This window comes from Canis lupus, chromosome 5 (assembly GCF_011100685.1).
Source record: "Canis lupus familiaris isolate Mischka breed German Shepherd chromosome 5, alternate assembly UU_Cfam_GSD_1.0, whole genome shotgun sequence".
Taxonomy (NCBI): Eukaryota; Metazoa; Chordata; class Mammalia; order Carnivora; family Canidae; genus Canis; species Canis lupus.
This window is the reverse complement of record NC_049226.1, coordinates 19,936,439-19,963,438: the sequence shown is the minus strand read 5'-3', so window position 1 is coordinate 19,963,438 and position 27,000 is coordinate 19,936,439. Positions and strand designations below refer to the sequence as shown.

General features: G+C 48.3%; 1 protein-coding gene across 3 annotated transcripts in view; it reads left to right on the top strand.

Moving 5' to 3' along the window:
• NCAM1 (neural cell adhesion molecule 1) overlaps window positions 1-27,000 on the top strand; it is a 295,792-nt gene that overhangs the window by 260,372 nt on the left and 8,420 nt on the right. For 2 of the 3 annotated variants that reach the window (NM_001308484.1, NM_001308483.1), the window contains 2 exon segments: window positions 14,518-14,642; window positions 17,436-17,616. In NM_001308484.1, coding sequence (NP_001295413.1) covers window positions 14,518-14,642; window positions 17,436-17,616 — 306 coding nt within the window. 3 annotated transcript variants of the gene reach the window in all.

Below are 27,000 nucleotides of genomic sequence, written 5' to 3'. Positions count from 1 at the left end.
CTACCTTTTACAAGAGGCATCTTGAGATTTTTGTCTTCACATTCTGCCCACAGATGGCACGTTGCAAGTATAAATTAAATGCATTTTAACATACTGTGTTTAAAACACACAAAATTCCATCCCTTTGTCAGAATAATAAGGGCAGTGATGTAAACAATTCAAGCCAAAACAGTAAAAGAGAAAGAAGGAGAGAGAGAAAGAGATACACTCACCTGAATGAACCAGCCCATCAAGTCACGATGAGCTTGAGATGAGGTCAGTGGGCATCTCACTCTGATTCCGGTGACACTGTGCTCGTGTGGTTTAATGAGATGCCTCATCTGGAAGACAAAAGGAAGACCAAACCATGAGTGTGCCAAGGCAGTGTTGGAGATACAGTGATGTACTTCCAGATTCTCCTCTCGCTATCAAAGGGGACTTTGTGTTGTGATTATTGATGGGACAACCACTGAATATCTGCCAGTGAAAACCCAAAGATCTAGTCAGTGTCCAGAATGGATGCGCCATTTCTAATGGTCCCCTGAGCATTCCTTCATTTCAGTCCCAGTCTCTTCAGCTTTCCCTTCCTCCAAGAGAGCATGAGAGTAACGCTCAGTGCTATTTGCATGGGTCTCCACACTCACAGCAGCCTCCAGAGAGTCCCCTTCTGTAGGGTTTTGGAGGACAGTGATGGTTACAGTGTCAGCTAGATGCCCAGCCATCCTGGGCCTCACCCAGTAATAAACATCAGGTGGGACAGTCATTTCTGTTTCTTTGGGCTGTTGAGATTAGAGAGTGAGGCATACAGGCTTTGCTGTACGTATGTGCCCTGAGTGTAAACATATGCCTGTCTAGAAGCACATGCAGAAATCTATCACGTGAAGGGCCAAAGCCTCCTTTTTCCCACGTTCACCATAAACTGGGGTCCAGGTTCTCTTTCCTCCTGACACGTGGTCCTGGTCCTGCTCAATGATTGGCTGTTGGTTTGAGGCAGGGTCGGAGGCCTCCGTGGCTGCTCCTGGCCCAGTCCCTTACCTGAACGTGGGGCTTGGCAGGCACACAGGCTCCCAGTTCGAAGTCAGAGAGCCCTTCTTCTGCTGGTCCGCAGGCCACCTGCTCTCACGCACGGCATTCTCCCTCCTTGCTATAACCCGCTTCAGCTTCTGCCACTGACACCCCTGGGTTGGCTCTTCTATATTTTCATTCAGTGTCTGTGTGCCTCAATGAGCTTTGTTCCCTTTTTTTTTTTTTTTCACTTTCATTTTTCTTTCCTCAGTGGCTCCTGCTAGCTCTTCCACCCCTGTTCCATTGTCTCATCCAGATAGTGAGTATCATTTTCTTCATCCATCTCTCTGCAGGTTGCTTTCCACCAGCCATAGTGGGTCTGGGTAATGTTATCTCCTTCACCAGGTGATAATTCAACTCTGTTGGCAGAAAGCAGCGCCGGGTTTTTAGAGAAGCAAATGAGAAGAGAAATAGGCTCAGGGCCTCCCAGATTCATGGGAGGCAGCACTCCCCCGAAGAGTAGGCAAGTGACAGACATTGCTCTGGACAGAAAATCCTGCAGTCAGGCTTCCCAGGGCTGGTGCAGCCCAGCCCAGCCCCGTCCCCGGGATTCTTCATGGGCTGGACCCAAGCTGACATTTGGAGGAACCGAAGGAATTTGCCAAGAAAAATATCTATTCTGCAGGGTCATAAGAAATGCTTTGGGGTGTTGTGTTTTCACCCTTCATTTTAATTGGCACAGTTGGATTCAGACATTGAAATTAGATAGTGAGGCCTGTAGCTCTTGCTTTCTCCATAAATGCATACTTGTCTCGTAAATATTTGCAGGGAAAATAAACAATGTCTGCTTGCAGATGTGCCTGGCAGCAGGCGCTTCGGCAAATTATTTAACCCTTCACAAGTGAGCCTTGTCTTTCTCTTTTATAAAATAGGATGAGTAATTGCCCTCCTCCCCACCCACTCACCCCCCTAAAAAAAACATCACAGCGCTTATCAAGCTGTGTCTGCCCTCCCCGAAGCAAGACCACTAAGCCTGGCAGTGACGTCGCCTGGTGGGTCTCAGGCCTCGTCATTACTGAGCCACTCTCTTTTTATGATCTTATTGCATTTGGCTGCCCTGTCCTTCTGTTCCTCCCAGGGACTCAGGAGAGAGCTCTGTGCCTGCGACTCTTTAGAGTTTTGCAGCCAGCTCTTGCGGGTGGAGAGGGGGATAACAAAGGGAGACTGCAACTGCGGGAGGCCCAAGGTGTCATGCCAGCGGGCGCTAAGGGTGCAGGCAGGGTGGCAGCACCCAACTGGCTGTATACTCCTTGGCACATCAAGAGTCGCCGCTCTCTGCACACGGCCTCAGGAGGTGACCCCAGCCTTGAGCTCAGGAGCCCCCTATTGCATCTGTTTGGCTTAGACACAGGCCCTGCACCCCAGATAGTGCTTTCCAGGCTGTGGCTTTAGCAGCAGGAATTCAGGCTTGGGAACTAGAGACAGCCTTGGGTTCAAATCCCGTGTCCACTCCTTCTGTGAACAATCAGTGACCTTGAGTGAGTCACTCAACCTCCTGAGCCTCAGGGCTCCTGTCTCTCCTATGAAGGATAGATTTGCCGATCCTGTGAAAATTAGACTAAGAATGAAAAACTCAAATCACAGTGCCCAGGCCCATGGTAGCTTGAATTTGTGGTAAGAATACATGAGGGTTATGTTACTTCTTGCTGAGTGAGAGTAACTTGTCAGCAAAATCTCTGATCGTTCCTTTAAAATATCTATATTTCTATTGATAAATCAAGGGGAAAGGAAATGAGAAAATATCCATTTCACTATGTTTCTTCCCTTTCTATCTATATCTATATCTATGTATCTGTACGCACACCCTCCTCTGAATAAACACATTCACTTATGAATACAATTTGTATCTCCACTCTCCCCTTCACCTTTCTGTGCCCTATCTGCCCTTCGTGTTTCCATAGCAACCTGGCCTCTTCCTGCCCTCACAACCACAGAACCGGCTAGTGAGTACAGAGTTATGACGGCTCTTGGCCATAACTGTTGGTTGCAGAGCTGACCTCCGGGTCACGGTGCTGCCCGTCCTTGTCCCTTGTATTAAAAGTCACAGTTGTGAACGCATGGAGGTCCTCTCCTGGTGTGGTTTCCTAAGCATGCTGTCTGCGTGGCCAGGGGAACAGACCCAGCACCACCAAAAGGGCTGGGATGATCATTCGAAGACTACTCTGCATGAAGAGAGTTTTCCCAATTTCCCTTCACATGAAAAGACAGGATAGGATTAGAGAAACCCTAAGGAGACAAAAGAACAGCGTCTCCTTCCGGCTTTTGTTGCTCCTCCCCTCTGAAGCATGGGCACACACACGTACACTCACATGTACAAACGTGTACACACACGTAGGCACACAAGTAGCTAAGACTAAGAACAAGGGAAGGGACAGAGAAAATGCTGCCTGGGGAGAAGCAGAGGGTGCAGCAGAGAGAGAAGTGGCTGCTCGTTCCTGAGAGTGTGCCCAGCTCTGTGGCACATCGTGTGGCAGGGCCAAGGGGGCAGGAGGAGGTCACAGAGTGCCCCGAGGGAGAGGCCTCCTCCCAGCGGGCTGGGAAGGTGGCAGCCCCAGAAAGCATAGCCAGGCCTGCTCACACCTGTGTGCTGAGAGTCCAGATCAGAGTTCTGGAATCCATCGCCGAGGGGAGAGTCCAGGCCAGACTTGTGGAAAACATGACACTTCATCGCAACGGTGACGTGTTCCAAGCTAACCTTTATAATGCTCTGATGAGGTGACTTTGTGGGTTAGGACTCAAGTCCCAAGTCAGCAGGAGCCCCCGTGCACACGTGTGTGCGTATGTGTTTACAGTGGTGTCCACAGGCGTGTGCAGGTTTCGGGTTTATAATATTTCTGAATGCACAGAAAAAGAAAACCAACCTGCATCCATTGAGCAGTAGTCAGAGAAGAGAGAAAGCAGGTATACAAAGTACAGCTCCCTCTCCGCTCCCTGGGCCACGGTTTCTGATACATAATTGAACAGAGAAGAAAAGAGTTTCCTGGCCCTGTGTGTTGCATGAAATGGTTCTTTTTTCTACTGCAGAACGTAGCTGAGGGTCTGCTTTCTTGGTGTTCTCTGTGTGTGTTGCTGCAATGAATTTTAATTCCTGATGCTTTTGAGGTTTCATTTTGTCAGCAGAGCAGAGCGGGTGACAATGAACTGTGCTCGCATGGGTTTCACTCAGATGATGCTTTTGTGGGGTGTTTTGTTTTGTTTTGTTTTGTTTGTTTTTTGTTTTTGGTTTTTTTTTTTTTTGGTTTGGTTTGGTTTGGTTTGGTTTTTTGGGGTTTTTTTGTTTTTGTTTTTGTTTTTGTTTTGCATTTGAAGCAAGAATGCAATTAACCCTTTCTTCTTCTAACAGCCACGCTCCTGTCCTTTGCAGTTCGGTGCTGTGCATGTGCCAGGCATCGTAGGAGAAGGCTGCATAATGCATTTTGCACAGCTCGGGTCATACTTAACGTGTGTCACTGTAGACTAGTCTTTCCTGGAATCTTGAATCCAGATTTTTCCTTAAGGATGAATTAGATGTTTCTCCCCTGCTGTACGTTTAATTTTTAAACATCAGACATTTCTGTCCACAGATAAGATGCCCAGTAGTGACATCAAAAGAGAAGAAAGTTTGTGGGGGTTTTTTTTTGTTTTTTTTTTTTTTTTGGCACCACTTGACTACTGACCCAAATTGTAGGGTCCCAGTGGATACTGGGATATAAGGAGAGACTGTCACAGTTGGGCAGCAGGCTGTATTTAGCATGAGCATAATCCTGTTACAATAAGGCATGTAGTAGCACATGTAAACATGGTGGGACAGCAAGAGTAGCTATAAGTTACACAAAAATCCATCGATCACCAGCCAATAGGGTTTCAATAGGGTTGAAAATAATGTCTCCTATTTTTGCTAATGTGTGTGTGGGTGTGGTGTGAGTGTGGGTGTGTGGTGATCTATTTATAATTATGAATGAAGGTATCCTAGATAAAATCAAAAGAGAAACTGATTTGTATAAAATCCCCGCAGGGCATGCTTGGTTGGAACGTGCCAGAGCCTGTGCAGTGTCAAACAGTAAGCAGCACAGGTTCGATCAGCTCACAAGTGGCAAGGGATATGTAACTGGGCTCAAGCATTTCTCCCAGGTTATTTTTAAACAACAGTGTGCTTTGCACAGAAAGACACTTCCACCTCTCCTCTTTGCGCTTTTCCTCTTAGCTTCAACCAGCAATAGCCTGCACTTCCCGTTGGCCTCTGCAAGTTAGGGTGGGAAACCCAAAATGCCTTTTGACAGGGCAAGCCATTCAGTAACAAATTAGACCATAAGTACAACAGAGGACAAAGAAGGAATATAGATAAATCCAAACAAGAAAACCATTTTTTTTTGTTGTCTAAGTCAGATCTATATCTTCACAGTGCAGCCATGGGTCTAGATAACAACTATCCACAAATGTCCAAGCACTTGTTTAGTCCACAGTCTTAGCTCATGGGCCCAGGGGTTCAGTTTTGTTGTTTGGCATCGACAGAGCCATCGTCGTCACCACCAGAAGGAAACCTCTTCCCTTCTGCACTGGCCTCCTCCTTTATAGGCGTCTCAATTGGGGTATCTCACTGGGGACTCCAGGATAATGTGGGTAGATGAACAGGGAAGTGAGAAGGGACCCCAGGATTGCCTTCTCTGGCCTCCATCCACCAAACTTCACTCAGCTCATGTGCCCCCTCTCCTCGAGCACTGAAGGAAAAAGGAGATGGCTTTTCTCAATATAACATAATATTTTGTTCTTACAGGGCACACAGTCTTGGGAGGTCTCCTGCCCGATCCATATTCACTTTCATTGCTCTTGTTTCCTGAAGCTGCCGAGACATTTCTGGAATCTGTGAATAATAACTTGCTTTTTTTTTTTTTTTTCTTTTCCTTCAACAGTCTCCTGGATTGACTTTGACATCCGGGTCCTGACCAGAAACACCTCCCTATTTCCAAACAAGTTTACATGCTCCTTGGTGTGGTATTAATATGCAGTCTTGCAATTGTATCTAATGCTTATTGGTGTCGTTAACCAAATGCTCTTTATGATTTATTATCCTTCTATTTCCGGGCAGTGTTACTGCCTCCCAATGTTTCCTATAGATGCTGCTAATTTAATTTGGTTTCTCCCTTTATTTAGTCTGTGATTTTGTTGTTGATTTTTCTCCCTGCCCATTGTTTACATCAGTTTTTAATTTTTTGTATTTTCCATGTGACCTCCTTTCCTTTCAACCAATCATGTGCGTGCGTATCATGTGACTTTGTCATGTGGCTTGCATGGTGCTGATGATGTCGTCCACGCTGGTGAACAGAAGGTAAAACTCTTTGTTCTGATTAGGGAAATAAAACCTGGGACCACAGCCTGGCACCTAGGGCCCACTCGTTCCTTCCCGTCTCAGATTTCCCAAGTGAAGCCATTTGAGAGATTTTCTCCTGTTCTCAGTTCACCTCTAGAATTCATCACTCTTTGCAGCCTTGACATGACCATTTGATACATGACAGCCTCTGGTTTAACATTTCACTTGAAACTTGGCCCTGCAAACTGCTGCCTCCAGTTAAACCGCACTCACCATGATGCAGTTTGCAAACTTGAATTTCTCCCAGATAGTTCATAAAAAAAGCAGTTGTGTAAATTACCTTTATGACATTGTTGTTTAACTTCATCCAGTAGTCCTGAAAACCACAGTTGCTCTAAAGTGAGTCATTTCTGTGAAAATGTGAAATGTATCTGTTTACAACGCTGAAATGCGTCCGAGAGAAATGTATGAGTTGCAGTGGTTCTGTTTGCTCAAAACCAATGAGAGTGCTTCATAAAATTCATGCAAATTGAGGGCTGACTGAAATGAGAGATTTAAGAATTTGGAATTAAAGCAGTGTGGGTTGTTGACGTGTCACCGTTTAAGAGTGACCCTCCCCCTGGGCAGGGCGAGGAGGAAATAAAAGCAGAAGTTGGCAGTTACCGTGACTGGAGATCTCTTTGTAATCGAGAGCCCATGATTGACCCTCACAGCAAAGGAAACGAAATGATGTAATTAAGTGCATAGCGGTGACAAAATAATTAGTTAATATTGTGACTGTCACAACCTTGTGAAAAAAATCCTCGTTTGCCATAAAGAGAAAAGGAAGCCTCAGCTCACAGCTTCCCCACTGTAAAATCAAACACCTATTCCAAGCCTGCCCGGGGGAGTCATACACATTCTGTTTTCTTCTAACCGAAAATTATGATTTTGGGTCACAACCTGAGACACACACAGGCTGCACTTGATCACGAAAGCCAAACTAACCCGAATAACCGCCCAGTGTGCCCGTGCATGCAGGGGGGGTCCCATTGGGCCTCACGTCTCTGAGGAGCTGACTGGGCGACATTCCCACGGACGAAACCATCCACAGCTGTCTCGCATGCACGTTCTCTGTTCCTGGTCTGTCCTTCCGTTGCGTGCCACCCAGGCGTGAGCGCCCCGTGGGTGCTCCCTCTCGCTCACCCCGCACACTGGCCACCTCTGAGGACACCAACGTTCTGGGTGTGGCCACTGTGCCCCTGGTGAGTCCCATTTACAACCAGACTCCTGGATGAGGCCTTGGGGCAGAGCCTCCCATCATTTCCAAAAAAGATGTTTGCTGTTTACTCTGAGCTTTTCCTACCTTTAAAAGGCAACCTAGTCTGTGAGTCTGAGGGTAGACGATATTGGAAGCTGAAGATTTTCTAAACTCCCAACTCTCACCCAGAATACTGTGGTTTCATGATTTCCCTGAGGGGGACTGTGTTCTTTTAAGACTTGAGGTGACGGTTCCAAGGCTAATGTACTAGGGAAAAGCCTGGATCTGCCTCCTGAGGTCTGAAGGAGGAGCAGATGGTGAGTTGAAACCCGGTAGTTTCTTTCTTACTAACAAGTCTGGTCATTGCTGTGCGGTGCTATAATTTGGGATGAGGCAAAGCACCACATGAGCAAGGTTGACACTGATCCACCCCTCTGAAGGGAGCTCTCGGCCAGACATTTTAAGCAAGGCAAGAAATGTTTGAAGGTGTTTCCTACAGTTGCCTTGGGTGTCAGTAAAAATGTAGCCAGTGCTAAAATAAATAAATAAATAAATAAATAAATAAATAAATAAATAAATAAATAAATAAATAAATTCCCTGAAGGACCTGTGGAATTTGAAAGCATGATTACCCTCCCATTGAACCACATTTCCCTTCTGTGACAGACCCTCTCTGACCATTTGCAGAGGGGCGGGCAGAGGACTCATTATTCAGATGAATTCCTGCAAGCAACAGGAAGTGGCCTTTAGTAATAAAATTTCAGAGAACAGAGAGGTCAGAGCAAATAAAATTTATGGAGGAGAGAAATAAAGTTTAGTTAAGAGCATGAGTGCCTCCTTTCTCTGGACATCATCAGCAAGGCTTTAAGGTGAGCAGGGCCTAACCGAGGAAGGTTTCAGCAAGCAAGGAGTCTCTCTCTCCCAGGAGTGGGCTTCTGTGCTGACCTAAGATGCTCCCATGCCAAAGTTCATTTTTAATATTGTGGCACCTGGTCAGGGCCTGGCCTCCTGCCTCCGGTGACTCCCTCAGCCACGAGGACTCTGTAAATGGGCCTCCCCGCCCTCCCCCCACCAGCATGTGTGTGATGAGAAGCCCCCAGCGCCCCTCTGTCTGTGTGCTGCATGTCTGAGCATGAATCCACCACCACCACCACCACCACCACCACCACCACCCCCACCCCCACCCATTCATAATGATCTTCTTTTCTTTAGCTACTGACACTGCCTCTCGTACTAGGACATGTGCTGGTTCTGATGAACTAAACTCCTTAACACCCACTCTTCCTTCTTAGATTGAAAACATCACTAACCACCCCTTCCACTCCCTCCTTTATTTTTTTACAGCTGTGTGTCTGGATTGCTACGGTCTCTGGCAGGTCGACACAGACTTTTCACCAGGGGTTCTACTCTAATGGCCTTTATTCCTAAGGATTCCCTGCACTGCTGGTAGAGAGCTAGCGTGAAGGGTCTGCAGGGGGAGGCAGTGGGCATGTCAGCCCAAATCCTGGGTGCAGAGACCGGGGCTTTGGAAAGGGTCCAGTCCCCTAGGGCTTAGCAGCATGAGGGCTGAAACCTCTCCGGAGCCTCCTGCTTCCTTATGAGTAACCTCACACCGTGAAATAGTGTTGGAGATGTGCACAAACCCCCTTGCGGCCTCGGAGGCAGGAGCCAAGTTGCTTGTTGGAGGTTATTTCAGCCCTGATTTCTCAGCCTGGATCAGCCCCATAACCACAAGCCACACCTTCGTGGTCATATTTTCTTTTAGGATGATGAAACAAAGATAATTGATCAGTTAATCTGTTGGTTTTTTTCATGACACCCACGAGAAGGGACTTGGTGTCTCTGTGGTTCAGCCTGTCAAAGTTCATTGGTTGCTGCTTCATTCATACCCCAGGCTGTCACCCACCTCCCCACCCACCCCCAGCTCATACATTCACATTCGTAATTAAACCCAATTCAAAAGGGACATGTAGGCCAGGTGCCCCCATGACCATGGCCTCAGAGCCAAACGTCCTTTCTGGAAGAGCTGGGGAACTGGCCGTGCCCATACCTACTCGTAGGGTCCCTCAGCACTCCCTGGACCTGGTGACCAAGACAGCAAAGAGTCGGGTCGTGCTCCCCAAGTAAATTCTTAACAACAAAGGGAAAAGAGCTCACTCAGGAGAAAAGGAATGCTTTACTCCCAACACCTGATCTGGGGCATCAGTGCTTGGAACAAAGTGAAACCCATCCAGGCATGGTAGGCCATTCGCTGGGACTGTCAGAAGCCCCCTCAGCACCCCTAGAATAGCCAAGTAAGCTGTCAGATGGGGCATCATGGGGAGCAGGGTGTTGGAGGGGGCCAAAGATGGAAGCCGCTCAGATCACATTAGATTCGTTTGTTTGGCACAGAGCTTGGTCTCAGGAAGGACAATTAGGCTGATAACTGCGAATCCTGATTTCTTAGGTAATTTGCTCATTCCCCCAAGGACCAGTCAAGCTTCTAACCTCTAGATGTAATTTCCAGCGTTCCTGAGTTGGAAAAATCAAATGGGCTTCATATTTGAACAGCCAAATCATACACTATGGACTCTTCTAAAGTAACAAACAGGCATGTGTAAGTTTTCAGATTGCTTGCAAGCAGTACTTCATCGAAGGGAACGGGAGTTAGGATACACCAAAGTAACAGTATTTGTGATGCCAGATAATCCCATTTGCTAGAAAAAGGGAGAGATTCTAATGCAAGCCCTACATCCATCACTGGTTTGTACTCAGTTGCCCAGAACTCTGTGCAGACCCCTCTGGGAGGAGAGAATAAAGTGGATGAGGAAAGAGTGTGGGTCAGGCCTCTCTCAGCACTTCAATCAGAAGATAGAATTCTTGGTACTGGGGCTTTTTTGAGTGAGAAGTAGAATAATATTATTTTCCTTCTAAAATTCACAAATGCTGTTCCAAACGCCTGGGGCTTGCTATAATTTTTGTCGCGGTATTCATATATCCAGCGGTAAGCTTTCTGACCTCAAGGCTTGTGCTGACGCGGTGAAGGACATGAAGCTGACTCCGATTTTAGGGCACAATAGCACAAAAATTACAAAGAACCTACAATCTGCAAGGCCTGAAATACACATTTCAATTATGATTTCTAGGGGGAATTTATAGGACATGTCTGTAACATTTCTGACTGTATGCGGTCTCTATGGTACCTTCCTATTTTCTTGCACACATGACTTACATTCTAGCAAATACCAGGGCTGCCTAATATTTTATATTTGTTATCGGCAAGGTTTATTTTGAAGGTGCTGCTGTTTTTATTCTTTACATAAAATATTTGAGGGGAAAATTTGACTCGTGGCTGAAGCTAAATTCAGAAGGTGTAATTAACCCCAGGGGTTTTCTTGGAGCAACCTACCGATTGCTGCTGAATCGCAAACCAACATTCACAAATAATTACGATATTGGTTTTGCTGAAATTACCCATAATGATTTCAATCAGAGCAGCCATTTCAGAACAGAGTGCACATTGGGACCCTCTAAATAATTTCCTCTCCTAATGTGTTCAGTAAAGCAGCGAGCCTCCCGAATGCCAGGGCATGGCTGGAGCCTCCTCGCTGAGAGCTCAGGAAGCAGTCTCTTTCGCCTATTTGTAGTCTTTAGAAACACTGACAGGCAGTGAACATTTGAAGATGGATAAGACAATTCATTAAACAAACGTTGCTCTTTCTACACCTTTATGAGACTATAGCAAGTTCATAGCTATAAGGTGGATCTCTGGTGCTAGTTGATGATAATCTTCCCGTAGGAAACTGTCACAGGACGGGTTATGCTTTCTTACAAGGACCCCACAGTTTTTTATTTTTGAAGAATTGACCATAAGTCAATTTTTTCTTTTCATTTGTCAAACCAAACCTTATTTACCTTTAAAACTGCAGTGCCTAAGTGACTACCTGATACCTAGAAGGCAGGTACTAGGTAAACGTTTGTTGAGTAAATCATAGTTAAAGCATTTTAAATGATACACCTCAACATGACATGGTATGCTCTACATTCTATGAGAAAGTAATACACGTCAGAATAACGTGGTCATCACTCTGATAAAATGGTAGCCATTTATAGCGTTCCAGCTTTGGTAAATGTTAGAACTGTGTTCTAACCATGGTATAGTTTTTAGTGATTTCTCTATGATTCCCATGATCTTTTTCGGAAACACACCCAAAGATAAGACTTGGCTAATTTCATTGGGGCTGTTGGTTTCTGCAGAGGTTCCTGGGCCAGATTTTTGTTCAGAGGTGTTTGAAGAGAGTTGGGATCTCTCTTCAAAGATAGGACTTTTGGGAGGGTAACTTTTAAAATTGCAAAAAAAAAAAAAAGGGAGGAGGCAACCCTGTGCCCTAAAGATGTGGAATTACTGCTCTTAGGGTGCAACCCCCTCAAATTGGCAAGACATCCTTATCTTGCGTCTTTCACAGTGTTGCGAAAATAGCCAAGGTGTTCTTGGGTAGTTCATCCTAACCCAGTGACATTCATCGGGTCACAGTGCTGGCAGAGCTAGAGGGAGGCCCCGGAGGGGCCATATTTTGTATATGTGGACAGTGAGGCAAAGGCTTATCTAAACATTCAGTTTTACAGGGATCCCGACAAACATGAAAGAGAGCAACTCTTCTAAGTAGATGTTCTTCCCAAAGCAAAGTCCCATGTTTTGCAGTATTGATTCAGCATTGAAACCCACAGTGCTCAAATCTGAAAGGGGATGATAGGGAAAGTGCAGCCAGCACAGTCCCAGTGGATTCATCTCTGTTTACCTTCCAAGGAGACCTTGGGGAAGGGACTGGGTCCTTGCCTGGTGAATGTGTTGGAAGGGCCACCGATGCCACCTCCTTCCCTCCTTCTTAAGGCAAATAGACCATCACAGAATCAGTATTGCGATTCTGAATACAAAAGTCATCATTAATGCCCATCCCCATTCAGTCTCGGGCCACCAACCATGCCAGTGTGCCTGAGACTAAGGATTTTTCCAGAGTGCAGGACTCCCAGCGTTAGTACCTGGAGAGGCCTGGGCCAGCCAGAATGAGTTGGCCACCCTACTTCAGAGATGAGAATTGTAAAGTTCTACTGTGCCTCATACTCCCATTTATTCAGCACTGGTGACTCTACATACCTGCCCCGTTCTGACATATCCTCCACTTTGTTTGAGTTTCTGCTTAGCACTGGATATGTATAGTAAGACATTACTAAATTTTTGTCTAAGACTTAGAGTAGTCTAAGAGAATTGAAAACTGTGCCCACCTTGACATTATCTAAACCAAATTCCTAAATATTTTCCACTGAAGAGTTGGGAACAGCAGCTAGATAGCTGCATGAAAACAGGACAAGTCTTTGCCTAACGCCTTATCATTGTCTTTTTTTACTCTTGGTTTTCTTTTTCCTTAATCATGGATTGGGGAAAAAAAAAACACAAGCACAACTTTTCCTAAACACCTTCTCCCTCAGACATTTAAGACGATGCATCCTCCTGGTCACAGCTTCCATGTGTCCCCATCACAACAGTTTCTCAAAGCTTAAATGTCACATGGGTCACCTTGGGATCTTGTTAAAATGGAATCTGCATTTCTAACGGGCTCCCGGGGGTGGGGGGGAGTAGGGGGTGTGCGCCACAGGCCCAGCCTGAGTAGCAAGGGCTGTCCCTTAGCTTTCCATCTCTGGTTCCTTCTTGTCTCAAAGTGGGGAGCAGGACCAGTAGCCAGTGTGAGGTTCCCAAAGTAGTTGGCTTTGCCAGCAGCCTTGTCACAAATGGCCAGCAGCACACTTGGGGGCGATGAGGTCCGAAGCCTGGTGACAAACCTTTCTGGTTTTTCGGTCCCATGTCTGTGATTCTATCCACCAGTGAACAAGCCGGGACAACCCACCCAGAGGGTAACTGTTTCATAAGCGCTCCCAAGTTTCTGTCTGAGGCCATGAACTAGACACAGTTGCATCCTCGGAGGAAGTGCAGGACTCCCAAGTGTGTTAAATCTTCATTTCAACTTTTTATGTCATTATCTCACCTCATTGCTTTCAGCACACACTAATGAAATAGTTTCTCTAAAGTAAGGCAGCATCTGACTCACAGAAAAACCATCCCAGCCCTGGTAGTTTGTCCCACAAAAACCCACCTTGGACTCACAGCTGAGCAAATATACTGCAAACAGAGACATCGACTTTTTTTCTGTTAAGAAACGCTAAAGACCATTTTCCCCCTCTCTCTTTGCACAAACAAAAAGATTTTAATGATTGTCACTTTAAACGAGATGCCAAGGATTATCACTCAGGCGGTTGAGCCATAAATGCAGGATGCTTACAGGAGCCTTGCCCGTGGCAGATTGGGCTTTATTTAAGCACAACTGGAAACTTGTCATGTTCTTCAATAAATCTAAGTAATAGAATTTAATTCATGGAAAGCGGGTCACAAGAATGTGGCATCATTCCACCTCTGTTAGGGATGGGTCGCTCAGGACCCCCAGGATGAATCATATATCCCGGGAAGAAACTGGCCACTTTTTGAAGAATTATTATTGTGGGTGTAAGTTTTCTCCTTAAGCGCTTACACACATTTTCTTGTATTTCAGTCTGTTCCTCAAAATGTATCAGGCTCATCAAAGTTAAATCTGCAGTTGTAAGAGCAGCAAAAAGAAAATGCAAGTACGAGTGAGAGACATTTAAAAAAAAAAATCCTGTTTCTAAAATGGTAAAAGGATTGTACTATTAGGGAGGGTTTCCCAGAACATTCCCAAAAGACACTCCCAGTTTGGGGCTAAGTCTGATGGATCTAACTGGAGCCCAAAGTTTTATATTTATTGCTTCTTAACCATTTGAGTTTCTGAGAAAGCAAGAAAAAAAAGCCCAGCCCCACCCCAACGCTACATCCCATTCTAATGGATCAGATTTTCCTCTTGTGGGTGAAAATGTCACATGAATTAACTGGCTGTTTCAGGGGAACCCAGCGCACCTAAGCTCGAAGGGCAGATGGGCGAGGATGGAAACTCTATTAAGGTGAACCTCATCAAGCAGGATGACGGCGGCTCCCCCATCAGACACTACCTGGTCAAGTACCGAGCGGTGAGTGTCTCCTGCCCTGTCTCCACCCCCATCTCTGCAACTCCGATACCCACCTTGTTATGTCAACAAGGTGCGGAGCCCAAGCAGGCAGAGACGTCCTGTGTCTTGCAGGTGGCTCAGGGGCCCTGGTCAGGGTTTTATTTTTTTTTTTTTTTATTTTTTTTTTTTTTATATTGTTCTTAAATCGATTTTATTTATTTTTTTTTATAATGATATTTTTTTTATTGGTGTTCAATTTACTAACATACAGAATAACACCCAATGCCCATCACCCATTCACTCCCACCCCCCGCCCTCCTCCCCTTCTACCACCCCTAGTTCGTTTCCCAGAGTTAGCAGTCTTTACGTTCTGTCTCCCTTTCTGATATTTCCCACACATTTCTTCTCCCTTCCCTTATTTTCCCTTTCACTATTATTTATATTCCCCAAATGAATGAGAACATATAATGTTTGTCCTTCTCCGACTGACTTATGGAATATTACTCAGCTATTAGAAATGACAAATACCCACCATTTGCTTCAACGTGGATGGAACTGGAGGGTATTATGCTGAGTGAAGCTGGTCAGGGTTTTAAATCCCAAGATTGACTTACAGCCATCGGGCCGTGTCTGCCCTGGGACTCTTCTGAAACCCTTAAAATGATTGTGGTGGAGACAGACGCATACCATGATCGGTTTTTATGCTTCTGGAAATTTCTGTAAAGTGATTTTGCCATTATCTGATACTTTTTGAAATAATATACTGATATTCATAATCAGTGCATTTGACAAAGTGTGTGTCCTGGGCCAGGCACTGCGATCATGTGCATTTTGTCCCCACGAGAACCCTGATCTCTCATAGCTAGGAGAGCAGAGTTAAAATCCAGGTCTGTCTGAAGACAGTGGGCTCTTTGCCCCTGCCCTCGGCTGCCTTACCACCCCAAATGTAGCTCCCATCTGCCCCTCAGACCCGACCTGAGCTGTTCTGATCCTGCTCACAGCAAGCTTGGCCCTGAACCCTTTCTTTCTAGATAGTTTGCCTACCATTTAAGGTTTGTCTGTCATTTTTCCTTTCACCTCCAGCCCCCATGATGAAAATTACTCTCACTTTTTTTAGTTTTAGAGTGATACTCGGTTACGCCCACCACAATCAGTCACTGAGAGATTTAGAGACAGTGTCTGGGCACTGGGAATAGCCTCTTGCTAGGATTTCTTACCAGTAGGAAATAATGAACCAGAGAACAGTTTTCTTTCTTCAAATAGAAAGGATTTTTCAAGGAAGTTGACTTACTCCCTCTCTTTGATCAGCCCCCACTGAAGTGATGCGTGAGCCCTTACCTGCTTAGGCTGAGTGGAGAGTCACTACAGCACAGAACTCTACCAGGCATACTTCCCAGCTGCTGGATGGACCACTCAGCCCTTCCCCATTTAACTGGGAAGCCAGGCATGAGGCTGACAACGGAGGAAGGGCCTCTCTTGACTTCCCTAAGGCCCAGCCTAGAAGCACCACTGTATGAGAGGTCTCTGTGGCTTCCTCACTGTGGAATAGGACACCAGGACTGAGTGGCAGCCCAGCACAGCCCATGGGAAGTGGACATGTGGTCAGGTGGGCTGCCTCTGGCCCTTATTATGCTAGTGTGAGATCCAGACAGACATGGGATCCAGGTTCAGCTTTACCACTTACCAGCTTGTGCCCTCAATAGGTCTTCCAAAAACCTCCATTTCTCCATACATAAAATGGGAATAAAATGGCTTATCAAGTTATTATAAAGATTAGTTATAATATAAGCAAAGAACCTGAAATGTGCCTGACGCATGAAACTCCTCCCCTCACTCCCCATACATGGTAACTGTAATAATCACTGCTAAGATGCTGGCTGGTGCTGGAGACACTTCCCATACGAGGCTACCTGAGAGACATCAGTTTTGCAGAAGAGTCATAATGGCTGTGCCGGGCAGGTCTGCCTTAAAAAGACTATGGGGACAGAACACTGAAATACGTTAGATTTCAACAGCCTTACCTGTCCTCTCTCTTCCACTTAAACACTCAGTGTTTGCTAAATATTATTATTATATGCTATTAGTATTTTTGTTTAACATAATATTTGCTTTGTATTCTGGTTGCCTCTTTCATAGAGTTTGCCAAGGAAAGAAGCCTTTCAGAGAGAGAGAAGACGTAGACAGCTGAATTTCTTTGTTTTAAATTGTTTTAAATTAAAACTGGGCCCCTGGTGACATACAGCCAAGCAACCGTGCAGCCTGACAAAGCCCTTCACGGGCAGGGTTTGTAGGGATACAATGAGAAAATTCAGGAAACCCTTTAGGGCCAGGCCAGCACATAGTAGGCGCTCAACAAAAGACAGTTTTTATTTTTAATAAAATGAATCTGTGCGGTGTTCTTATGTCAGGGAGGTGAGTCACACACCTGAGTGTGAGCAACATCCTGAAATAGGACCAGACGCATATTCATTGCATGACTCTCCTGAGGTGTCCATGTGCCTGTGCATTCCAGACTGTAGCTGGGGGGACAGTCCCCGCTTAGGTTCCTGTGTGCCCTGACGGCAATGGGACTGGAGGGTTGGCCCTATGCCACCTGCCATCTGTCGCTGTGATTGCGAACACATGAGGTTGACCTCCTGACCAGCAAAATCTTTAGGGGGCTTCAGGCTGGTAGAGGACGAACACCTTGTCCTATCATTGGTTTTTATTTTTATTATTTTGCACCCCTAGTAGTGACTCCCTGAAGCTGGCCTTAGCAGCATTTTCATCTAAACTGTCCTGGTGTCTTGTGTCCTTCCTGCCGGTTTCTCCCAGAAGCTGTCCTCGGAGTGGAAACCAGAGATTCGGCTCCCGTCTGGCAGTGACCACGTCATGCTCAAGTCCCTGGACTGGAATGCAGAGTATGAGGTCTACGTGGTAGCCGAGAACCAGCAGGGGAAGTCCAAGGCGGCTCATTTTGTGTTCAGGACCTCAGCCCAGCCCACAGCCATCCCAGGTATGACCGCCTCTGCTTTCTGTGAGTTTCCCGCTTTGAATTAATGCACAAATGCTGCACCTCCTAATGTGCCTGACCAGCCCCTGACGACTTGCTTGCTTCCAGCCATCCTCATGATTGGTTGCCCATGCAAAGCTTAGTTTTGCTCTGTACCTACCTGTGCAGTGGGTTGAGATGTACTGGACCCTCCAGGAAGGCTTGGCCAAGCATCCTGGGGCAATGGTCCTGTGTCATTCAGCCTTGAGGGACTGATGCTAAGCCAGTCTGTGGGAACCTTCAGATGGGGGAAGAAAAAAAAAAAAAAAAAAAAACAGCTCCAGCTCCAGCCAAACCTTGGAGGCTGGTTAAGTAAGGATCTTTTTTTGAGACCTTGTCTATCCTCTGCCATTTCATACCAGGATCACCTAATTGTTTTTAAGCGCTTTCTATTTGATGCTTGCTTCCTGCACAATCATGGTCCAAATCTCTTCTCTATGGGGACCCCAAGAGAAGGAAGAGACTATGCTCGGTTAGTTAAAAATCCTATCTTCCAAGGGCCTCTCAGCTAAAATAAAGATTAAATTGAATCACTTGAAACAGAGCAAGTGAAGAAAGTAGACGCTGGAAAACCCCATCCGTGAAAGGCAGTCCAGTCTGCTGGAGACTGTGACGGGAGCGGTTCTCCTAGGAGATGCAGACCTGTCTCTGGGGATCCAGGACCAACTCAAGTGTGGGAACAAATGAGAGTTCTGCTTGCTGGCCTAGCCACCTTGCCACTGATAGTTAGTCTCCTCATTGACTAAACCTTCAGAGCAGAAAGAGATCTTCAACACCACTCTGTGCTTTTCCAGATCAGCTGAGTGCCAGCCACAGGAAGGAGAGGGGGGCATAGACCATAGAGCTGCAGCCTGTTGACAGGGGACCCCATAAACTGTCTGCTGTGGTCAAGCATGGTAGAAAGATGTTCCAGTCCCCCAGCTGCCTTGGTGTGGCCCCGTCATGCCTGTCCTGTCTCCAGTGCTTGCCCAGGCGCTCTGCTCAGTTGTCATAATGGTGCCTCCCAGTGGATGGGAGACCAGAAGGGTATGACTGCCTAGGACACAGGCCTGCCTGTGCGCAAGTCGGTTAGTGAAACAACAAGGCGAGACCAGTGTGTGGTTCCCGATGGTCGAATGTGCATGAATGTGTGTGTCTGACAGATATGTGGGGGCTTCAGGGAGCTGGCAAGTGGGTCTTAAGCCACAGGTGAGACACTTCAATTGGTCCTACCCTCAGGGAGGCCCCATAGAGCACATGGTCAGTGGTGAAGGCAAGGCACCTGGGGGTGGCTGCAAAAAGTGTTCTCTCTACTGCTTCATACGATGTCCAAACAGAGGTGGCCCTGCCGTCCTGTGCCCCTTCTTCCTTCATGTTGTTTGGCCAGTTCTTCATTGAAATCGATAGTCTGGAATGTGTCTGGCTCTGCTCAGCCTTTGTGAGACACTTAGGAGCTGGGGGAATGGCAGGCTTGAGTAGCCCCTTTCTGGCGAGAGAGATTTCCGATGGCACTCATTGCCCGGCCTAAGCAACACAGGCAGGTCGCTTGGACATGCCGCATTCACGTGCGCAGTACCTCCCGCGTCAGCTTGTGGGTTGGAGCAGCTGGGGACATGGGGAGTCAGACACAGAAAAAGGAGAAGATCTCGTCCTCTGGGTGGAGGTGGAGATATCGGAGTCCTTCTTCTCAAGCAACCAGGTGCCGAAGAGGGTTGGAGGGGCTCGGGGGCTCCACCGCACGCATCCTAGGAGGAGGCGGCTCTGTGCTCGCTTGGACTTCCTGGCCATTGATGGGGACCTTCGTACAAAACCTGTGAATTCCAAGGTGTGCGTTCATGGTGGGGTTGTGCGGTCAGCGGGGAGGCAGAAGGTGAGGGGTGCGTGGTGCACGAGGAGGAGGAGTCCGACTATGGCTGAGAAAGCCCCCCTCCCTGCCCTGTCCCTGTGCAGTTTGCTGCATATGGTGCATCTCTACCACTACATGTAGAAAGCTCTAGAGGCTAGGAGGCTGTGTGTAGAGGCTTGATGACTGTACCTAAGAGGCCTGACCTTACTCAAAGGTAACACTCTCCTAATCACACTCTTGTATTTGACTGCAGAGGCTCTGTTCTCTCACTTGAATTTCATTTGCTCGCTGACCCCTAACCCCCTGAATTCGCCCTGCTGTGCTGCTTCTGGCCTTGCTGAGCTTCGGAACTGGCCTTATGGTATTAATACCGTACTGAATTCTTCTCTAACCATTGTCAGTTTAATTTACTAAGTTGAATTAACCTTTGATTCTTGCGTTTTCTATATTTGACCTAATTTTTTTTCTTTTTATCTATTTTTTTTCTCTGTTTCTGTCTCTACCTTCTCTTTCCTTTTCCCCCTCCCCTTCCTGTGTCTGTCGTCACACATCTCACCCTGGACGTCCGCCACTGGGGCATCCCCACTGCCACATTTGTTTTTAAACAACCACATTCTCTCTGGGCGCCCATTGCTCCAACCTGCAGCGACCTTGGGAGGCTGCTCTGCGTCCTACACTTTTGTCTCATTGCTTCTCTCTGCAGTGACTCTGCTTTTGCTCTGTTAGGAACTTGAACACACACATGCACACATGCACACACACACAACACCCACAAAAAAATTAAGTTTGCTTAAATGCCCAGTTCCTATGAGAATGATCAGTGCCCCCCTTGGAAGAACCTGTCAGGACCGCCACGGCCACGCCACCAAGCATTCTGTGTGGAAGAGGAAGGTTTGGCGTTTGGAAAAAGCTGGACCTCCAGACATTTTACCATTCACAGATACTCTTGTGCCACTTCACGAGGAGTTTGCCCCTTTCTAATGGCAGTACAAAAATATTTGGGAGCGCTTTTCTTTAAACACTGTTTTTTTTTTTCAAAAGCATTATGCTAGGTTTACAGAGAAGTTTCTGCACATCTGCTACTTGTTGCATTTTTCTGTTCTTACCTGAAAATGATGTAGCAGAGGAAAATGTCTGAGTACCTCCTAAAGCTTGCATCAGATTGTTCAAATCACCTCGTGCTCCCCACCCTTCTAACTCCATGCTCCCCCTTTGCCTTCGAAAAGTAGTTGGCTTCGCTCGCATTGAAGTGCCCGGGTTAAGGGAGCCCAACCACTGGAATGCACCCAAGCATTTTGCTGGCACGATGGGCAAAGTAAGTCACCCTGTTGCCCATACAGTGGAATAAAATAGATTGGTTAGGCATTTTCTGAAGGCTGATCAGATGTTCTAGGAGGCACTTTTGTCCTAGTATTACAACCAGCAGCTTATGCTGGCACTGCAAACAGGGCCAACCTGTGATGTGCCCTGTACCCGTCAGTTTGGTAAGATGGGTGCCTCTCAGCCAGAGTGATCCGGGCCGCATGGCAGTGAGCCGCAGGCCAGCACAGAGCCAACAGTTTGGCCCGTGTGGTCCGACAGTATCACGTAAACGTCAGTCCCCAAGTTGGAAGTATCTACTGCGAGCCAGGCGTGGGTCCCACAGCAGCTCCCCCCACACCAGAGCAGAAGGCAGGGGACAGATGACTCCCAGACTGCCCGGCCCAGAGCGTCCACACACTGCGACTCGGTCAGCCTGTCCTACTTTCCGAACTCTCCAGCCCCCCATATTGGTGGCTTTAGGGACATTTTAAAAATGCTGGTGAAAGCCAGCTAGCCCCTCTACGGTCGAGGGCCACGCCTCTCCACGTGCCCAGGAGGGGAAACGCAGCGTGTTCGCTAAAGTCTCATGTGGAGACTCGGCTGGATCCTGCTCAGTAACATCTGTGCACGCCTGGGGACTGACCTTCTACTGAATAAAACCTCCCTCCCTCCCTCCATTGTGGTCACATATCATTCTACGTATCTCATCTCCGAACATCCCACAGAAGTTTGATTTTTGTTTTTGTTTATTTTTTAGTTGTGTTTGTTGTTGTTGTTATTTTAATTGATGTTTGAAGACTGGTCTTTCCCTTTGGGAACCCAAGTGACCCCACGTGCGGGGCAGAGCTGCCTGTGTCGGCTGGCACAGGCCCATGGCCCCCAGCGCTCACAATTTAGAGGCTCGAGCGCAGAACCTGAGCGCAGACCCTGGAGGCTGCACTGTTCCCAGCAGCTCAGGCAGGTAGCACCTCTTGCCCCAGCCCTGTCTGCACCCCCAGGCCCAATGCAAACCTCTCCCCGGGGTCCCTGACCTGCCTCCACACCAGCACAAGAGAAGCAGGCAGGGTTCTTAGGTATAAAGCAGAGCATCCAGGAGAGGCACAAGGTGCCGCCGGACCTGGCGTGAGAGTCCCAGGTCAGCTATCGAGAGCTCTGGGAGGCCGAGGGAAGGAGAGATGTGTCGGGCAAGTGGCCCATCCCTGTCCTCCTGGCTCCTGGCATGCTCTTGGTAACATCTTGGGCAGAAGTCACATGTTCACCCCAGAGGGCCCATCTCGGTGGTCTGCCCCAGAGGGGAGGGACAGTGTCAGTGTGTCCGAAGGGACTCTTTGGAGATCTAGCCCAAAGCCTAGGGGGGACTGACAGGGCCCTGTTCCCTCAGCATACCCAGGGCGAGGCGGGCCCTTGGTTTGTAACAGGATACCTTTCGAGAGACAGTGTTGGGGTACATCCGCTCCCCACTGGACACCGTCCTCGGTTTCAGCTGTGGCCCCCAGGCCCGCCAGTGGCTCCCGGGAGATAGCAGCCCTTTGAGGCCCCCGCAGGAGGAAGCACCCGCCACCTTGCTCAGCTGCCCCTGCTGCTGTGCACTAGTCCGTGCTGCCCACACTCCACATGCCACGGGGTCTCTCTGCTCATTTCTGAAGTATTTATATGGCAGGTTTGGATCACGTTTTGTTACTAATAAGAATGCTAACACTGTTGTGTAGATAATCAGCGAGGCCTTGATGAAGTTTACACCTTTGCATTATTAAAAGAAATAACAGTCCACGTGAACTCACCAGCGTGTTTTGATTTTATTGAATAGTCGTGTGTCCTGCAAAGTGTCAGAAGTCCTTTCCTCCCACCTCACGTGCACCTGAATAACTTTGGTTGCCCCAAATCGTACCCCAAACTTGTAGCCTGCTGCTTGGAATTCTAGCAAAGACAGTCTTTCCCTTTCCTGATGAGCTATACATTCTGCTCAGCTGCCCTGAGAACTCCTGTGGGTTGTTGCCTCCTTGCATGTTCCTAGTCCCCAGCAGGCAGGAAGAGGGGAAAGTCCCTTTGCAGAACCAGAAGGTGGTCACTTCGGGGTCAGGGGTGCACCACGGGGCCTGGATAGACAGCTCTGTAGCTAGGGCTCCTGATTTCACTGCTCCCATTAAAACCCCACAGCAGAGGCTGCACAGAGTGCCCTTGTGATAGATAGAATGTGAGAGAAGGATCTTGTTGGCAAATCCTATTCTGTTTATAATCATACTTAGTAGGACACTTCCCAAAAGCCATGGAGACCAGCCAGCCGTCTGCTTAATGGCAGATTCTGGGAAGGAGCAAGCAGACATGTATGGGTCCATCAATGAACAGCAACCCCAGCTCAGTGGAAAGGGCACCGCTGCTGCACGGAGAGCCCGTGACACTGACTCAGGCCCACCTGGCATCTGTAAAAATGTGAGACCCGTATCCCCATTTTGAGGCATCTAAGAAAGACCCATGTAGGTCTCTGCCGTGGGGCAGCCAGTTCCCTGTCCAGTCGTCAATGTCTCCCATGCCAAGCACCGCAGCAGATGGTCAGCCCCATCTTCGTAGCATCACCGTTTGGGGGGCCCTGACCCTGGAGGTCATAGAGGAGCTGCTCCCAAGAAACTCTCTTTGCGTGCAGGGGTGTGGGTGAGTCAGTCAAGGGAGGCCAGCGGCAAGGTCATGCAAAGATAGACCCCTGGAAGATTTTTATGGCTCCCTTTTATAAACTATGACATAAGGTACAGGGGTCCCCCTTGCCGTCCCGCCCTCCTGGACTCCAGTCCTGTAACGTCCCCCGAGAGCCAGGGAAGGTTGGTTTGACTTGAATACGCTGTCATCTGTTTCCTGGAGTTTTCTGTAGCTCAAGGCGCACCTTGCTCCCTAGAGTCTAGACTCTGCACGGTGAACTGGGTGGTCCTTTCTCCTTCGGGGACAGTCTTTGCTCTCTGTCCGTCTGTATGGCAGGTCAGGTCCCCAAGGTGAGACTCCGCAGCTCCTCCTTGGGCGGGAGTCATTGCAGGGCAGTCCCAACAGGACTTGGGAACCACGCTCCTCAAACCCTACTGTGTGTGAGGATCACCCAGGCTGCTCTGCCAGATTTTGATTCCTGAGCCCCAGCCCCGGAGGTTCTGCTTCAGTAGAACTGGGGAGTCCCAGAGTCTAAATTTAAAGCACCCCAGGAATTCCGCTATAGGCGGACAAGCATTATGCTAAAAAAAGTGTTTATTTTTCACATGAAAATCAAATCATGAGAATCAATGAATAAAAACGGGACCTACTGAGTATTTTAGTCTTTGAAGAAAAAGTCCTTCCGTGCACACGCTGTGCGGGGGATCTGTACCGTGCGCAGGGTGCTCTGGACAGCGACGTGGGACAGCAGGCTCTTGTGGTTGGACAGGTGTGGAGACAGTGGCACCCCAGGCCCTGGCCCACACAGGGACCTCTTCCAGAACATTACAGTGTTCCTACCAAGGGGTGGGCCAGGCTCTGCTCGAACGCCTCCAGCCACAGGGGGCTTGCCTGCCAAAGCAGCTCACATTCTGTTAGTTCTTTCTCGAGGGGAGCCGAAATCTAACCCGGATCCAATGGTTTCCACCCCACAGAGATCCCGAACAAGAGTACTAGTTCCATTTCACAACACCCCTGTAGGTATCCGGAGGTGGCGTCGTCATCTCCAGACTAAACACCCACTCATTTTCTCGACAAATATTCTTTGAATGCTTCCCCTATGTCAGGTTGTCCTAGATGCCGAGGACATATAAGACAGGTAGAGTCACTTGTAGAACATTCCAGAAGGGGCAGCCAAATAAAAATCAGGTAACTGAACAGAAAATGGCAGATAGAAGTAAAAGAGGAGAAAACAGGTAATGTGGTAGATACTGGGAAGAGGGGATCCCTGGGTGGCGCAGCGGTTTGGCGCCTGCCTTTGGCCCAGGGCGCGATCCTGGAGACCCAGGATCGAATCCCACGTCAGGCTCCCGGTGCATGGAGCCTGCTTCTCCCTCTGCCTGTGTCTCTGCCTCTCTCTCTCTCTCTTTCTGTGTGACTATCATAAATAAATAAAAAAATTAAAAAAAAAAAAAAAGATACTGGGAAGAGGTGCCTCACTGGTTGAGAGGTGAGCAGATGGAGGGAGAGGGGCCCCCCTGATATGGTGACATTTGAGCTGAGGCTTGTAGGACAACAAAGAGCCACCCAGGAGGTTATGGGGCTGGAGTGTTGGAGGTAAGAGGTTATCAAGGCTGTGAGGCAGGGGTGGGCTGGTGTGTTCAGCAGGTGGGGTGAAGGCTCTGGCCAGAGCATAGGGATGGGGTAGACGGCCAGCGCCATGAGGTACAACAGTCAGAAGAGTGGGAGAGTCTACAGCGTGTGTGGGGCCTTTAGGCCAGGAGGCAGAGTCTAAGTTTTACCTCAGATATAAGGAAGGAGCGTGTCCCTTCTTTCCGTCTCACATCACAGGGGACTTTGTTGCCTCCTGGGTCTTCCCACTACGTGCCCTTGGTACTGGCCTCTGGCAGGGCCTGATGAGTCTAGCACATAAGCTGGAAGACTGCTGCCTCTCAGAAACACGGAGCCACCTCCTAGTGGTTTGCCGTCCCCTTTAGGGATATGATTTGTCCCCTAAAGCCATATTTACGTATAAACCTCAGAATGTAGAGTTCGAACCACAGAGTCCGAAAACACAAACATTGTCCCCTCACACAAATACTTCAGACTCCTTCTTCAGGAAGCAGCCACTTGACACTTCTGGGGCACCATCAGGAGGTGGCAGCGGCTTCCAGCCCAGGGACAGGAGAGAGAGAAAGCCCAAGGCTGGTATTTCCTCCCTGTTTGGGGAAACAGCTTGGGGATTCTGAAGATCAGGAAGGCTTGCGTGCCTCTCTTTGCTTATTTGAGTGGAATATGCGAGAACCTTCAAGAAGAATGGATGCTTTATTCTGCTTTCGTGAGCTGCTAGGGAAAAGACCCCCTGTAGTGGGACCGCAGGGAGCCAGCCGGCTGTCTCCTGCTGCCCAAGTCCGGAGACAGCAGTGTGGCCAGAGCTGGGTCCTCAAAGCACAGAGCCCTTTGTCTGTCTTGATGCCTTTGTGAGGATAGGCTAGGGTTTTCAGTGCAGGTTGGATGGGACCAGCCAGCGAGCCCAAGAAGGAAAAGCTGGGAAGCAAGACCAAGGTCCCAGAGAAGCCAAAGATATTCAAGAATTTGAGAATCTTCTCCACCTAAGACCCAACTGTGCCATGGGTACTACGAATTAAGCTGTGAGTGAACAGTCCTCTCTGGCATGCTGGGCTGGTGGTTCATACCCCGAATTAAACTTTGAAACAAAGACTGATGGGGTAGGAGCACCGCTGAAGAAGCTCCATGGTACCTGAGCAGGGACCCCCGGGCAGGCAGAGGAGTGTCCCCTGGGACACAGACTGAATGGAAAAAGAAGAATGTGGCCCATCTATAGCACCTGTCACCTCGGACTCCGTGTTCCTCCAATATCTGGTGTGACATGTGGCTGGCAGGCCTCCAGGCCTGGTCTGGTGCTGAGCAAAAGGGCAGTGAGACCCAGAGAGCATTGGCCACAGTTCCTGCCTCTAGTAGGCAGACCTGGATCATCCTAGTGGGGCCCGGCAGCACAGGAAGCCTCAGACAAGGTCTGGTGGTGGGGTGGGGCTGCTAGTTCTAGAGCTCTGTCCTTCCAAAAGAGGAACAAAGCAGACATGCCCATATTTCCATCTGAGTTCATTGTCTCCACACGAGCTTATGAGCAGAGCTCTGCATGGGTTCTTGCTCTGAGGAGCATGACCACTGCTCTCCCGGACACCGGGGCGGGGGGCAGTCACCAGCCAGGAGGCCACCTCAGGCAACTCCTATCAGTCACAGGAGGTCCTGGGGAGCTGAGCCTGGGGCCCTTCTGTGAGCCCATCAATCCCTCAGAGTCCTGGGGGGTCATAGATGGACAGCAGGGGAGTATGACACAGAGGCGGAGGCATTCAAAGTGAGCCCAGCCAGAAGCGGGAGTGCTGGGTACTGCTGGGTACTTCTTGGATGTGAGAATGCGTGTCTGTAGTGGGCACAGAGGATCTTTGCCCTGAGTGTGAGCGTGCCTGTCCGTGTGGACGTGCATCTCTGGGTGAGTCTACTGGGTTTCCTGAAGTCTGGTCCAAGTGTGTCCAAGCTCCCAGATGGTGAGTATACACAAACCTTTCACCTTGCCTACCGGGCCTGGG